The sequence below is a fragment of the Lates calcarifer genome, linkage group LG7_1 (assembly GCF_001640805.2).
Source record: "Lates calcarifer isolate ASB-BC8 linkage group LG7_1, TLL_Latcal_v3, whole genome shotgun sequence".
NCBI classification, from domain to species: Eukaryota; Metazoa; Chordata; class Actinopteri; family Centropomidae; genus Lates; species Lates calcarifer.
Window position 1 is genome coordinate 3,918,253 of NC_066839.1, and position 16,322 is coordinate 3,934,574.

General features: G+C 41.6%; 1 protein-coding gene across 3 annotated transcripts in view; it reads right to left on the reverse strand.

The window, feature by feature from the left end:
- fam184ab (family with sequence similarity 184 member Ab) overlaps nucleotides 1–16,322 on the reverse strand; it is a 118,954-nt gene that overhangs the window by 63,732 nt on the left and 38,900 nt on the right. The window contains exons 1-6 of one of the 3 annotated variants that reach the window (XM_018679516.2): nucleotides 9,598–9,886; nucleotides 8,761–8,881; nucleotides 7,165–7,323; nucleotides 4,795–5,034; nucleotides 4,429–4,512; nucleotides 3,408–3,659 (exon numbers count right to left, since the gene is read on the reverse strand). In XM_018679516.2, coding sequence (XP_018535032.1) covers nucleotides 3,408–3,659; nucleotides 4,429–4,512; nucleotides 4,795–5,034; nucleotides 7,165–7,299 — 711 coding nt within the window. In that variant the 5' untranslated portion in view covers nucleotides 7,300–7,323; nucleotides 8,761–8,881; nucleotides 9,598–9,886. Of the gene's footprint in view, nucleotides 1–3,407; nucleotides 3,660–4,428; nucleotides 4,513–4,794; nucleotides 5,035–7,164; nucleotides 7,324–8,760; nucleotides 8,882–9,597; nucleotides 9,887–16,322 lie in introns of those variants that run through there. The other 2 variants (XM_051071756.1, XM_018679517.2) reach the window with 2 other exon arrangements.

A 16,322-nucleotide genomic window follows, 5' to 3' on the forward strand; every position in this document is an offset into this window, starting at 1 on the left:
GTGGATTAATACACAGATCAAATATAACATTATTGAATATAATAATACAGCAGGATAGTATATGTGGTCTGCTAAACTACGTGGTTGTAGAGGAACACACCATCCAATGGCTAATAGATGTCTTTTAAATAGCTATTAGACATAAAAGGCAAGACATAAAGAATCAGGTCTCAATACTTGTTAGTGGGATCAATAAACTGTTTTTGCCAATAACACTTTGTGTTAGCATTAAGATGAATGCTAAATTTGAGTTAAGTTTGGGTTTAGAGTTGGTGTCAGACAGTTACAATTGGTAAAGATAAATGGACTTTTTTGCTATCGCTACATAGCTAACGTTAGCATTAACAGCTGCTTACTTGCCAAGATCTTCAGCCATTGTTGTGTTTACAAGACAAGAGGTTAGAATACGCCTTCTGGCCGGCGCTTCATGCTCTCATGTTGGACTGACTATATACTGGACAAGCATGGGCCAGGGCTAACTGGCTAGCACGCTAACTTCAGTAGAGGAAAAGTGGTAGAAACAGAAGAGTTGAAAGTGACACTGCTTTCCAGTAAAGTTTGGATTAATGGCTCAGAAATACATTCTGCCAATAGGTGACCAGACAAGTTTAGTGTACATTTGTGGCTGTGTGTCTGGTGTTGGAGAAAGGTAAAAATAGCTTAATTAACTGTACCTTTGCTGATTTATCTGGACTAAAAGAAGAATCGCACTGTTGCTGACATTTAGTCATTACCTGTGATTCAACCCTAATCATATTTAAACACATAAAAAATCAAAAATCACACACACAGCCTCACTTGTGTCAATCATCCTTATTGGACCTGGCTGAATACTGCATTAGCATTTAAATATAAAAGGCCCTGAAAACTGTGCTTCAGATGATTTATTGTTTTATCTCACTAAAAGCTTCCACCAACCAGTCCAGATAGGTTTTACCTGAGAGTGAAGTATTTAGTCCAGAGACAGTGACAGCAACAATTTAACATCGCTTCAGTGCAGTATTTCACTTGGGGGATAATTTGTAATTTTTGGCATGCATATTCCTATGGAAGCTTGTGAACAGTCAGCCATTAATTACGTCTGTCTCAGTTACTCCAAGTGATCATTTGCTTGCATTTCTCTGGAGATTTGCCTACTAAATCATAAGCTAAAGGAGTATGACAGAGAACACTGAAGCAGGAAGCGGTGGCATCCTGACACCAACCACGAGTGCTTTACACTGAAGTTAAGTCGATATTTGAAGTTAGTATTTCTACCCATGAAGTATGCCAGTACAGTAATTATGCCTCCCGAGAGTAGGGAACATTTTGATTTGGTGCAACATTTTAATTTTCCAGAGTGAAAAGAAATTTAGTGAAGAGAGTCTAAAAATGTCACTCTGCCTGAGCAAAATGCTACACATATAGAAACCACATGATTACAAACTATAGGCAAGAGGAAGAACATGATACAAGGCGTGTTCTGTCATGATCAAACCAAACATTAAAGCATCTACTGTGAGCTTGTTAAGGTTAAATTAAAATCTATTATCTCTCAACAACAAACTCTCAGCAGGAGTTGAGGGATTAAGAGATATGTTCATGGACTGAGGCTGTTATTAAGAGATTATTGTGATATTACCTTGGCAACAATACAACATATCAGCTCTGAAAGACAAAAACAGTCAAAGATCAGATTGTTTCTACCCTCTGATATCTTGTCTTGTATCTTGAATCAAATGAGAGAATTTAGAAAAGCTCGAGTGAGGTTGGTTTGGCGCTCCCTGCTCTGTAGCTGTGTTGTCATTTCTTTATCTGGGTTACACTTAATTGCTCTGATAACTAATGAAATGATTAACTCCAGGCACACCACAACCACTGCTGACCTTGATCATATCCTCAGTAACACGGCAAGAGACGGCGGGGGGACGACCCCCTTCCTGTCTCCTGTGCAATCAGTGATAATTTCACACAAACTGCAGAGCATATCACAACAACAAAACAGACCTACTTAACCAATTCCCCCGGAGCACACATGCCAATTTTATTTTCAACGGTGGATTAATCATGGGTGAAGACCTTACACAACTCAGAGAGTACAATTTAAAAAAAGTACTAGAGATAAATAAAACACCACACAAAATGCAGACATTACCTCCAGACTGATCTTTTTCCATAAGGTATCTGATCTTACTCACACTCATAAAGCCAGGGTGTCAAAAAGTTACTTCTAATGTATCTGATCAGTCTTTACAAACTTCTGCAATCCCAGCAGCTGTTAAAATTTTAATTATTGTCTAATTACTCCAGAAAAAATCTAAATCTAATGACTGAGGAAAAACCAGGCTGCCAAACATGGCTCCATCTAGCAGCCAGTTACGACTCCATGCGATGTAAAACTTCGACTGCACAGAAAGACAAGATTTGACGTGAATTTTTAGAAAAGGTTATTTGTGAGTTCTGTGAGGAAGCTTCTAACTAGGCTGAGACTTGGGCCCAGGCAGCTACTTAAAGTCACAGGCACATCCAGATGGACTCTGTCAGTGTGGCAGTTTAGAAACAGCTTTTGCATGTCACACTTTTCTGTGATGAATACAGAAGTGAAAGGAAACAGGATGGATTCGGGGATTCCTTGTTTTTATTATTATTATTATTATTTTTATTGGAAAGACATTTTTTATACACTCAATGCCTGTATGTAAACGGTAAATGGACTGTGCTTTTTTTGGTCTTGTCGGCTACTCAAAGAGCTTTACCTTCACCCTTTCACACATTCATACATTCATACAGCTCATTCACACACACTCACACACTGATGGAACAGCCATCAGGAGCAATTTGGGGTTCACCCAAGGATTGGAAGATCAACCTTTGGAGAAGCTTCATTTTCTGTCTGAACACACCTTTAGAAAAAACTGGGCAGTGTGGAGTAAATCAAATGCTACCTTGGCTATTTCTAAAAGATATGGTTATATTTTCTACTATTAGTGCAGCAAATAATAAAGTACTAATTAAAATGGACTTTTTGCTAAATAAAATGGATGCCTGGTTAGAAATACAACATTCTTTTATCTCTGCTGTCTGGATGTTTAATGATTGGATGGTGGTTACAGTCAGAAATCGTCTCAGGCCAAGGGTTTTGACAAGTGACAGTTAAATGAAGGCACTTTAAGCAATTTAATCTGTGATGAGTAAAGTGGATATTTCTAGAATTTTATATCTTTTTGTCCCATATAACCACTATATTTTATATCTTCGTTTTATCATCTATTACAGAGGACATATTTTGTGGGCTGTCCATAAAAACTGCATCAGAATATGACCAATCATATTTAAGACTTTGTTTTATTAAACGGATGTTATGGTTCTGTTTCATCATCCCTGTGAGTATGTGGCTCAAAGACCAGCTGTCTGGGCGTCAGGTTCACCTTGATGGTGCTCTCTGCAGTGGTGAGTGACGCCTGGAGCTTGTGGGACTTCTCCCGGTTTTCCCGGGCCTCGTCCGATACCCTGGCCAGCTCGGCCCTCAGCTTTCCGAGGGTCTTCTGTAGCGCCGCCTCCTGAGTCTGGAACTCCCGCCGCAGCTCCGCCTCGGTGCGTTTCCATGCCAACAGGTTGTCGGCGGTCAGCTGCTGGGTTCTCTTCATGGCCTCCAGCTCGCGCTCATAAAAGGCCTGAGCCTGGGGACGGACAAACTGGTGTGAAACTATCCATCACTGTTGAAAACCCCTAAATCCAAACAGCTTAATGGAGGTATAAAACATAAATCAATAAGCCTCAAGCCTCTGCTTCATTTTACTTTTCCCCCCCCATTTTCTCTTCATGGAAATTTGGAGTGCATTCGGATAGTTTGAAAAGCTTTCTCATCATAATGCGATCTCATGCTCAAACAATCAACGCAAGCGAAAGTTGAAGCCAAAATGAGCTGGCTGGCAGTGCTCACTGTCAGTGAGGATGGGGTTCTACTGAAATTAATAGCTTCTAAATGTGGTACTTAAATTGTGCCATCCTGCTTTTGCTCTGCACGAATCTGCAGATCACAGCCCAACATAAGAGCAACAATGAATCCAATTTTCTGTCCTTTTTAACCATCACTTATCCAAGGACGTTGGAGTGGAAACAATTCTAGTAATTTCAGATGAGATATTGTGCGTACACAGCTGCGTACAGTGAAATTAAAACACAAATATACCTTTTGAATCTGTGCAATGCCACATACAGTCATTAAAATGGAGGCTTTGACCATGAATTACTATTCCAACTGCAGAAAACATGTGAATAATGCACTTGAGGTTCCATATGAATGACTACATGATGCAGGTTTCAAAGAAAAATAATTACCATGGTGTTCTTAATATAATTCACATAAAAACAGTCAATATTGTGTAAGACAGACTCATTGCAGAGATGTAATTAAACAGCAGATGTCCTCTACAGCGGCTACAGTACCTTGCTCAGTTTGGCCTCATACTCCTCCACCAGTCTCTTCTTGTCTTGTTTGAGCTCCTCCACCCGCTCTGTCAAAGAATCCACCTGTAACAAATCAGTACAACGTGTTAACGACAGCTCGGCTTCGGCAGAGTCTGAAACACCCTTTAGTGATTTGGTGAATGGTGATAAAACTACTTGTAAACAGTGTTTCCCGACACCTGTGATCTGCTGTACTCTACAGCTGATGTAGCAGGTGAGTTCACAAACAGTTAATAACTTAGTAATCACTGCTGTCCCACTTTCCTCTGGTCTTCCCTGTCGTGATTTAGTTTAGTGCTTTGGCTTTCAGGAGCTGCTCTACTTTTGCTGTAGTTAGTGTGTTACCTCAGCCTTGTGGAGCTGCCCCAGTTTCTCCTGGTCTTTACTGTAGTTTGCGTTCTGGCTCTGGTGGCTGCGGAGGAGCTCCTGGATCTCCTGTCTGTGCTGGGCCTTCAGCTCCTCCAGAGCGGCCCTCTTCTCCTGCTCAAACTGGGCCTGGGCCTGGCTGAACGTGCGCAGCTTCTCCTCAAAGGACCGCCGCATCTCCTCCACCTCCCTCGACATGGACACCACACGCTGCGTGTGCTGCCAAAGAAGACAGGAATGAAAGGGCTGAGCTAACAGGAGGATTGATTTATGGGTTTGTAGGCTTCTTACACAGTGGGTAAACTCTTTAAAAGCTCCAAGCCAGGTGGTGATGTACTGGCTCAGGGGAATTTGACCTTCTGGCTGCCAACCTGCCTGCTCTAAATTAGCACTGAAAACCACCGAGCACACTAAACAGAAACCAACCGTTTGAAGAGAAAGCAATAGGTCAATGCCCAAATATAACAAGAAAACCATTATACTGCATTGATGTAGCATGTCAGCATCAATCAAGCACGTATTGATACAAATATCCCAGTACTTCTCTACATTCACTGAAGCAGGTGAGACAAATAATAGTCACCTCTGAGGGCCAGATTTCCATACAGACTTATGCCTTTCATTTAATTTGGCTGCACAGTCTGAAATTAGCATTTCATTTACTAAAGCAGCAGATAATTACACATTCACATGCACTAACTACTAGGTGCAAATTGTACCTGAAAACGAGCTCAAAACATTTATATGAATGGTGGAATTTTGTGCAACACGGAGCTCTAAAGCAGCTCTGGGATCAGATAACGGGAGAATTTTCTTATAAGCCGAGGTCAGAGGGAGTGGAGAGCTGCTGGTTTTAGAGATGCCGACATGAGAGCAGTCGGAGTGTGTGACTGACAGCGTTTTCCAGTATATCAAGGTCAGTAGCAGCGTCAGGTAGAGCGCTCTTATGACAGCACTACGCATGTTCTGTCTTTGAGTGTCAGTCAAAATCATCCACCCAGTTGTTTTTCCATCCCCCTCCCTCGTACCTCAGCACAGAGCTGCACATCCTCCACCCTCTGTGTATGAATCTATACACAATAATGTCATCCATCCATCTCATCTGTCAACTACTGTATCGATTTGTAACGGCATTCACCGCCTTCCATACGCACACACAAGGAAAAGGTCATACACACTGGCTTATATACTGTAAGTGCACACACACTGCTGTCCTGATAAATGATAGATGCTGCAGAGGCAGATTACACCATGACGTGAGGAGTGGTACAGAACTCCCCTGCCATTACCACAGGAAAAAACTCAAATCATAAAGCTTGTTTTTGGTCTGTTTACTTTATGGTTACATCCCCCTCAGTAGGAGTTAATATAAGAGAAGTTAATACACAACACAGATGTGGTGAAGAAAATAATTTACACTTCTTGTGTCATGGGGAAATTGGACAGCTATCAGACATCAAAAAAGTGTGAGAGCATCCAAGAGGCATTCGAGACGCTTCGAGACTGAAATCCAATTGTTAAACCGCCTCAGGAGCAGTGTGACGTGCTCTCTAGCCTGTGTGGTGCCACTGTGGTGGAATGAGTTACCAGACTCGATTCGGTCAGGTCGGTATGTCCTCAAAAACCTTCCTCTTCTAAGAGTACTCACTCACCTAACGTGCCCTTACTCTGTCTAAATATATATCTTCATCTTTCTCTAGCCCTTTCTCAAAAAATAAAATGAAGAACTACAGGCACTTACTTACAGTGTTACCTCATGCACCTGCAAATGTTTATATTATAGGATTAACTATTTATTAGTTTCATTAACCTGAAGCAACAGGAGATGCACCACGCTGTTGGAGCGTTTCTCTGATCCCTGATCAGTTTGACCACAGACTGATCTGTGTTGGTATCATCCTCTTGACTATATTAGTTTATGGGTATTATTCTTCTGGTGTTAATTAGCAGCCAAACAGCTTCAGGTGAATTACCACCATCCCAGGGGCTGACACTAATTTGCATGAGAGGACGAAGACAGTACAAAATCATATTTGTGATCAGGCCAACAGAGATGCATGTAGGTATCAAATCTCATCGTCTTTTAATCTGATATCTAACATGACATAAGGTGTAAAGGAGCCCTGGTCACTACTATTTCTACTACTACTACTACTACTACAGAAGTCAAATGTCCAGACCAACAGAAAGAGGTGATGCTGATAGAGAGCGACTCTCCAGCCTCACAGCAGGACAGAGAAACAGACATCAGTACTGATTACCCGCTGCTGTGACGGCAGCGTCCTGCAGGGCACAGCTGCCTATTACCACACACACACACAGACACAACCACACCATTCCTCCGTCTACCTGAGCCTCAGTGCAGAGCTGCATGTCCTCCACCCTCTGACGGTAGCTCTCGAACTCAGCCAGCGCCTGTCTCTTCATCCTCTCGTGGAGCTCCATGGACTCCTCCAGAGACTGGATCCGCCTCTTCAGGTCCATCTCATCGCTGATCTTACTCTTGTACTGAAACAGACGTGTAGGACTCAGTTAGGCAGGCCGCGTCCTCCAAACTCATTGTTTTACTGACAGAGAGTGTTCGAAAATGTTTAATCAGCATCTCCCTCGATGACTAAATGCACATACATTCATAGGATACATGTGAAGATCAAACTTCGCTGACAGTTTTACATATTCTGCCAACAAACAGGACAGAAAATATACTATAAACGTCTCCTTGGTGACGGTAAATAAACATTATGGATTCCAGCTTTAATTAGAATCTCATTTTTGAATAGACTGGCTGATGATTTTTCCCTGATTTGGTTCATTATGAAAAGAAAATTAAAAGATTAAATGGGTGCATTAAATTCACTGGATTATATTCAAAGTACACCAGTAAACATTCCCCTGTGGCAGACTGTGTGAGGTATCGCATCTAAATATCTGTATAGATATGTTAAAGCTGTTCATGGCATGGTGACATATTCATATTTAGCTGTTTAAACATTGATGAGTTTGTTGTAAATCTGGCTCTGCAGTGGATCAGCTGCTATGAGTTAAGATACAGAAGAATAATGTAGTTTAGTGTGTGTCAGCTGTAGATGACGGTAAGATACACAGTAATACTGTCTCATCTCAACCTCAATATGACTCTCGTTGACCAAAGGGAATCAAAGCCACCATGAGTTGTCAGTCATTCCATCAGTAATAACATGCATTTACAGATGAAGTGCAACCAAAAGCATCATAACAGGTGATGAGGTCTATGGCTACGACCAGAGTCTTCACAGTGGAGGAGCAGTCTCAAGACTGAAGTCGTTTTGTTTCTTACTTTGACATTCACGGGTTGTGTGCTGTGAATTTATCTTCTAGGATCAGACTGTTAATGCCGAGTTCTACTGCACCGTTCTGAAGCATCTGAGCGAGGACACTGAACTGTGGTGCAATGGTAACTGAACCTGGCTCCCTCTGACTTCTTCCTCTTCAGGCTGAAGGGTTGCTGTTTTACCACAGTGGAGGAGCTCCAGCGCGAGTCAGACGGTGCTTGACGTGCTTACAGAACAGGACTTCCCATGAGTCAAGAGCACCAAGTGTACAAGGTGAATACTTTGAAGGGAACAGCAGCCAAATCTAAATCAGGTACATTTTTTTGCCTGTTGTAGGCAAAGTCTGGAAGCTTTCTGATCACACATCGCAGCAACTGATTATTTCACTTATTAAAATGAATATTCATCCACAACCACAAAACTGCTTTCTGTCTTCACTTCAAATGTCTGCAAGTCAGCTCCCTTCCATCTAAATCACATGAAGAAAGTCAACTTCTCTGACTTTTCTCATCAAAGTGGAGGGGATGCTTTCACTCAGAGAACATCGGCTTTGAATTTAAAAGTGAGGCAGCAGGGTCTCTTAGTGATAAAAAATAAATGCAAAGTGAGGCTAACTGAGGAAGAGAGCATGAACCTGTAGTATCTTCTCTCTGGTCTCAGGAGAGGATCTGCTGCACCTCCTCTTCGTGGGCCTCCTTCAGGGTGGCGATGGCCGCCTCGTGCTCGTCGTTTTTCGTGTTCAGTGCATAGATAACCTGCAGACAGAGAGGAGAGGAAACATCAGCAGCTTGAACTGTGACCTCAGCGTTGGATATATGTTTTAAAGCGGCCACTAGGAAAAAAAATGTAAACAAGAGTGAAGGTATAGTGAGGAAAACATGAGTGTAGAATAACAAAACAGTAAGATGAAAGGAGGGATGATATTGATGGGTTTTTTTTTTTAGCTAGGAGCCGACATTCAATACCTTTTAAATTTATTCTTCACAGGGTAGAAAAGCTTCTTATTCAGCATTTATAGTATCATAAACCAAAAGTTCTTTATTCCATACCATTATAAAAAATGCATTTATGTGGACTGGCAAGGTTATACAAAACTAATTTCTGAGCAATTTAATTAAACGGATCAATTTGAGCAAAGAAAATAAAATTTCACTGCAGGTTTCTGTTTAAATGTTGCTCTGGCTGCTGACTTGTGGGCAAACGATAAAAACCCTTGTCACACTTCACATTAATCATTTATTACATTATGTATTTCCTTAAATCAGCTTACAGATCAAATGTAATGAAGACACGAAGCAGGCAGAGATGCTAATCAGCCTGTGTACAGTATATTCCAGTCCGTGCCTTCATGTTTCTAGTATTAGCTCAGAAGCATCAGCGATGCCCCACAGTCATAAATTAGAAATTGGTTGTTGCTGTGTATTCCCGGGGATAAAAATAACACGAGCAAACTGTTGTGCATGAGATTGACCTTTAAATCCGTCCCAAAAATACATGCAGTCATCCAGAGAGCCATAATCTGACAGCACAGTGATCCCCTCCTCACAGGCAGAGAGAGGAGAGAGAAATGGATTTTACATTTCCACATGAAAAACCATGAGACACTCTTCCCCATGCTCCTCTCCCTGCCGTGAGAAACACAGCTATGTGTTGCCTCTTTGAAAAACCCAGTCAATAATTCAGCACATTGAACTGTGCCACGGTGCTAAAGAGCCTTTGTTTACTCTGGACCAAAGTCCGTCAACAGAATTAGAAAAGGGAGCTGTGGAGAAAAAGAGGAGAGAGAAAGGGGGGCAAACGCTTCCTTTGAAACAATGACATCCACTTTTTATGCCTCGCCATGCCTTGCTAGGAGATGAAAGGATTTAGTTTGACAAGTGGTGGTGTTCTTCAAATTCCTATTTGTTTATTCCCCACACACACACACCTTGTTTTTTGCTGACAGCCACACAGAGAGAGAAACAGAGACACGTTATAATCAGGAGGTACTCAGCCACAGGAGTTACACCCTGCAGCTGATTTTGCTGACCTGTCAGTGTGAATGAGATCATGGTCATTTCTTGTGTTGTGTTTATCATGTCAACCATCCTAATTTTGCATATTAGCATGCTAATATGCTAAACTAAACAGCAGCTTTACTACTTGCTGATTAGCACTGCTGAGAATGTCATTAGTTGGGCAGGTATTTGGTGCAGAGATGTGACGACAACAGATACTTTGGCACCAAGTTGATGCTAAAATTCTGAAAACGTGACAGTACTTGTTTCTCTACAGCGCTGTAGGTAGTAGGTGTCAAAGGTATTGTAGATGGATGATACTGGAGATGTGGTTTTTCCAGGTCTGATGACAACAGCATAATAACAAGTGTTGTAGAGAAGGAGGAGAAAGACAGATACAGTAAATCACATAAACAACATGTGGATCCGCTGTGACTTGAATAGACAACCAAAAGCAAGTATGGAAATGGTGTCACGAAGCATTTCAAACAAAAGGAGGAAATAATTCAAACCTATTTAAGCATCTCAAAGACAAACAAGCAGATGTGTGTGCAGACTCCAGGCTGAGTGAGTTTCAATTCTTCACTTGATATTAACAACATGTCGTCAAAATGTTTCCATCACTGTTGGAAAACTGCAACAGCTGGCATCTGTCGTAGCAATGCTCCACGCACGTTATCTTGTTTAGATTAATGTAGCAACGGCTCATACCGGGAGCTGGGTGCTCATAATGTTCACAGGAAATGTCCGAGATCACAGACAAGCCACGAGAAAATAATCTTTCCCTCGCACAAGTGAATATTTCAGCCTGCTCGGTCTCTCATCAGCTTAGGAACAGTTCGAAGAGCCAAAATCTCCATCACGTCCCGAGGGTCATCAGCACACGTCTGCGGGTGAAATGCAATAATAATAATGCTGATACGCACACACAACAAAATAATACACCGGCAAAGACTGTCAAGATCCTCACCCGTGTCCAAACTCATCAGGGTAATTTGCCTGTTAAACGGTCGCAGAGACGAGGAGGCTGAGACAGACGTGTGTGTCTGTATGTGTCGGTCTGAGAGACAAAGGATGCAAATATTGCCATCATTGTCATCACGAGGGATCAACCAATACTGAATCTCGGAAGGCAGCAACATGCCAAAGGACGATATTGTTTTTAAAAAGGGGAGGCTGCAGATATCTGCCAAGATTTTGGTTTAAACGTTCATTTGAATTCGACCATATTCGTGCCAGGGATTTATATAAGTGGTTTTCATGCTATATAACAACATTCTGAATATTTGAATTACTACCCAACACACAGGCACACACAGTCAAGGCCAGCTGAGGACCCATCCTGACTTTTGGGGCTTTGTGAGTTCTATAGCACACAAGATTTAGAGGACTTTCTTACCCCTTAACTGATCCTTGCAGGCAGGGCTTACTCCCAGACTGTGGCCTTGTTAAGGCTGCGCACAGCCTCAAAGAAAATCCTGCCTTAAGGTGGAATTATGATTCTCTGTTAAGGTGTTGTGTGGTTAGCCAGCAGGTGCACTACAGAGTTCAGCTTATGATTTAACCCTGCACCGCAGCAGGAGACACTGTGCATGTGCAAAGCAGGGTTGTATCTGCCATGTTCATTATATAGGCCTACTTGATTATACACCCTGTGAGACAACAGACAACAGGCTGTACACACACTGACACTGACACATAATGATCTTATGCCTAATGTGTCAGCAACAGATTGCCTATTTACACAACCAGCAGATACGGAGCAACATCAACAGTCCAACATTCACTCTCCTATTTGCTTTGTTTTTGTCTCCACCAGCTCCTGAGGGAAATATCTGGCTCTTCAGCTGATAAATGCTCCACTATGTTCACCAGCTCTAACTGTGGCTCTCTGCTGTTTGCTGCTGAGCAGGTAGAGGACAGTGGGTTTATCAAGACTTCTTTTTTTCTGAAAACAGCTGCCTGATGTTGCGAGAGACGACACACTAATTACAGGAAGCCAAAGCATTAAGGTGCTGCTGAAGAAGCAAAACAATGAGCTGAAAACTGATGGGAACATAAGCAACTGAGTGGGTCTGTCATTTAATCCATTGTTAGATATTGATTAGTGCAGCTTTTCGTAGCTTTAACATGATCTCCTGGGATATTTTGCATGTCATGTCACATTTCAAGCTTTTCATGAAGTACATAGTAATAACAAATGAAAATTTACTTAGTGTGTTAGGGGAAAAAAGTCGCTTGTTAGCCATGAAAAGGTCAGAGATACAATGCTATCACGTAGATAAAAGAAAGGTGAATTTTAAGTTCTTTGCTTCAATTTCTTTTGGTTCAATGTCCTGGTAAATCTGCTATGTGTGTGTGTGTGTGTGTGTGTGTGTGTGCATCTTAAGGTGTGACGGTGTGAGGGAAAAAGAGTGTGAGACAAGAGAGAGAGTGAGAGAGTGTGAGCCTGATGGCAGCGATCCTCTCTCATCTCCTCGGGTCGATCAGTCCATGTCCTCGGAGGAGTTTGCATAAATGACAGTGATACCAGGCGGATCGATAAGGTGACAGAGAAATGCCACAAATTTTATCTGTCAGCTGGGAGAAAGTCACAGCTGAGAAACTCACTGAGACTTTCAGCAGGCGTGCTACAGCTGAGTCCCTGCTAGCCGTTTGATGGAATATGACTCTGCTGTCAAACACTGTAAAAGCTGAGGGGAAAAAAAAAATTCTTAACAGAACTTCCTTCTGCTCACTTTTTAAACTCCATTGTACTTTCTTGGCTTTATGTTTGTCTTAAGAATATTCCAGAGATGTTCAAGAGGTTCAATACACAAACTGTAACTGTGTCAAAATACACCAAATGAAAGTTCATTTCTGTGAATATATCAGAAAATGCTGACAGCTACATCATCTACATGGAAATAAGACTCAGTCAATCTGGGAAATAGAAACTAAACTGAATCAGCTTTTTCTTTATCGCTTAATATCTCACTGCAGGAGTCTACATTTGAGTCCTAATAACCTTGTTTTCTTAAATCAAGCGGAAAAAACTCTGCCAGTGCAATAAGAGTATTTCAACACTCTTCCAAAAGAAATCACGTTGTTCAATATACTGGATTCTAGAGGTTAGTGTCCTGGAAAAAGTGGAGAATAAGGCATGCTGCTGCATTATCAAGAAAAATGAGGATTGATTTCTACTTATTTTAATACGCAAGATTTTAGTAAAAAAACAATGTACAGACTCAAACAAATCATCAGGTATGACCCATCAGAAGTGTGTGATGGTGTACAGGTTACATTGCTGCCTCTTCTGCTCCCCGTCAGTGTCATGGATGTATAAAGAGCTGCAGGTCTGTGTCTGTTTGACCGAGGACGGGGGCTGAGCTTGGTATCTTCTGCAGGGTTGTGCAGAGGTGGTGCTGTGTTTATTTATGCATTAGAACGTAACCGCTGTGAAACAATCAGAAAATTAGGAGCTGCTCTGTCTTCCTTGCTTGTTGAAACTTTGAATGGTTTATTTCCAAACAGCAAACCAACAAATCTTGCATATTATACCACTAAGACGTAATGTAACTTGATGGGTTCATCACTTTCCCCTTTATGTCTGTTCTAAAACCTATTTTTGGCTACTATGATGACCAACACTCCACCAAAAAAAAGCCCGAGAGTTTAACCAGAACAGAGACAAAATCCCTGCAGAACATTTCACCAATAGCAGTGTGAGGTAGTCTGACAGGGCAGGTAACTCATAACTTTTTAATTCAGTAATAAAACACAAGATTCTTTGGTGTGATCAAAGGAAAATATGCTGTTTCATCTTCACTTCTCAAATCTCAAATTTTGTCACTCTAAATTGCTCATGAGTGCTATTTTTAGACTTTTTCCTTTTTCCCACTGCCAGCTTTACCTCGTCGGTCACTCTTTTCCCTCAGGAGGAAAAATGTGCCCAGTATATTTTTGCCAGATGCTGGTTTATAATTACATATTTTTAGCACATTTATTTGTTGTTTCTAAAGCAGAGAGGAAAGGAGATTTATGGTGTAGCTCCATGTCTCTCTTCACAGCCACATGTATGTAGCTTGGTTTTACTAGAGTTGGAGAATTTAGTCCTTTAATTCATGAAAGTTTTAGGCTTGTTTCTTTCAGTGTTGGGGCTCTAATCCAAGGACATAACATTAAAAGAAGAGAGATTTATGGATGATCATCGACTTCTGATATCCAGCAGTGCCTCATCATTCAGAGACGTTTAACTGTAATTGAAAGGGAAAGCAAACAGTATGGTTAGATTGTAATATTCAGCTATTTCTTCGTGTACGTAAAATGATCACCACCAGAGAAAGTAAAGGGTAAAAGTTCATTAAGCTTTGCAGAGGCTTACGCTAAATGAGATGGTGTTTGTTAGACTCCAGTGTGCTGCCAAAGTCTTTGATGAAAGGACCAGGATGAAAGCTGCCAAAATAAAGTCCTGTAACAAAACTAAATGTTAGACTGTGCAGCTAAGGGATCATCCAAACCAATCTACAGAGCAAAGAAACAAACTTTAGGTCAGTTTCTGCTCAAGGGTGAATGAAAAAATGACAGCGCCAGATTTTGCTCCTCTGGACGGGTGTCATCGGCTTTACAAAAATCAAAGGGAGAAATAAAAGATGGAAAGATGTTGGTTCGCTACAGAAACAAGGTTCAAAGGATCTAATGACTCTCAACTAACTCTGACTGGCAGCAATTTCCTTTCATTTCACTCTCACAGGCCTGAACACACACACATCCACATCCACACACACCTAACTCATCTCTCAGCTCCAGCCTCTCCGTCAGCTGATGAGACTTTGATGATAATGATGATGTCTAATGATGACCATTTCACTGCCTTAACACTAGCTGGTAGTCATTTTCCAGCCTGTGGCAGTAGAGCTTTGTCTTACGAGTGCAGTAGGTGTGGGCACATAAAGAAGACTGATGCAGAGTGATGAGGGATGGACTCAGGACTGAAGAAGTACTGTTAACTGCAGTGTAGTTAGAGGAATGGAATGGCTGCCATCTTATATATTAAAAATAGTTTTTTCATTTTAAAACATACCCACATTTAATCTAATTATTTTTGCTAAAGCAATCTTTTGACTGGTCCTGAAGAAATTCTCCAGCATATAAACTGTTGTTTCTTTCCACTTCTGTTTTTGTATAAATTTAACAAATATGGTCATTAGTGGGTTTCTGAGAGAGATCCTGGCTGGTGGTGTTACATTTAGACCAATGACTGTATTTAAAGATGGCCGACACAAGAGGCGCCCCAAAAAACTCTGGCTCCAAATGATGTCACCGGCACAAAGATGGCAGCTCCCACATCCAGGATATTTTGGTTTTTAATTTTTGTGAGAGGAGGTGGAGCGGTGTCGTCCATCATTAAACACAGTCATTGATTCAGACTGAGCCAGGCTAGCTGTTTCCTCCTGTTCCCAGTCTTTGTGCTAAGCTAAGCTAAGATAACAAACCAAAAGCTGTAGCCTTTCATTTAATTTGACAGATCTGAGAGTGTGAGTAACTCTCACCTACCATTTATAATGTACTGCAGGCATGTAGTCACACACTTGATGCAAAATGTATCATTCAGAATCATCCTAACCACTTTTTGTGACCCCTGACCACATTTTCTGCTCAGTCACAGGTGATTCAAAACTAAAGCCTTGCAAATATGAATGAGTGCATTTTGGCAGCAGCGTATTGATTTCTGCACACTTGGGGATAAAATCGTTAACCGTGTGGAAGGAGGGCAACGGGGAGAAGCAGCATTTAATTGCTGCAACAACTATTGATGTGTCATTTCGCTGGCAGAACCCTTTTAGAGCGGGGGCTGTTGCAGAGGGTAGTCAGTTTAGTGGAAAACTGGTTTAGCAAGCAATTAACTTCATCATTACAGCTGCATACCAAACTATTCATCTTCATCTTTCTTCTCACTCAATTCTCTCTGTCTCAAGACTTAACTCTTATCCTCTGCCTGGTTGCCACTGGAGTAGGGTTGGGGTTTTGGGGTGGGGTAATGGCTGCAGGTAGGGAGTTCAGGGGGTTAACAGATCCACTGGAGTAAATACAGTCTCCTTTAGGAATGTAATAACAGAGAAATCCTTACTTCCTTAAGAATTGAACTGTTAAACTCTGCTGTTTGCTCCGGAGTCAGTTCCATTCACTGATGAAGACTGTGAGCTGCAGCTGAAAGCTC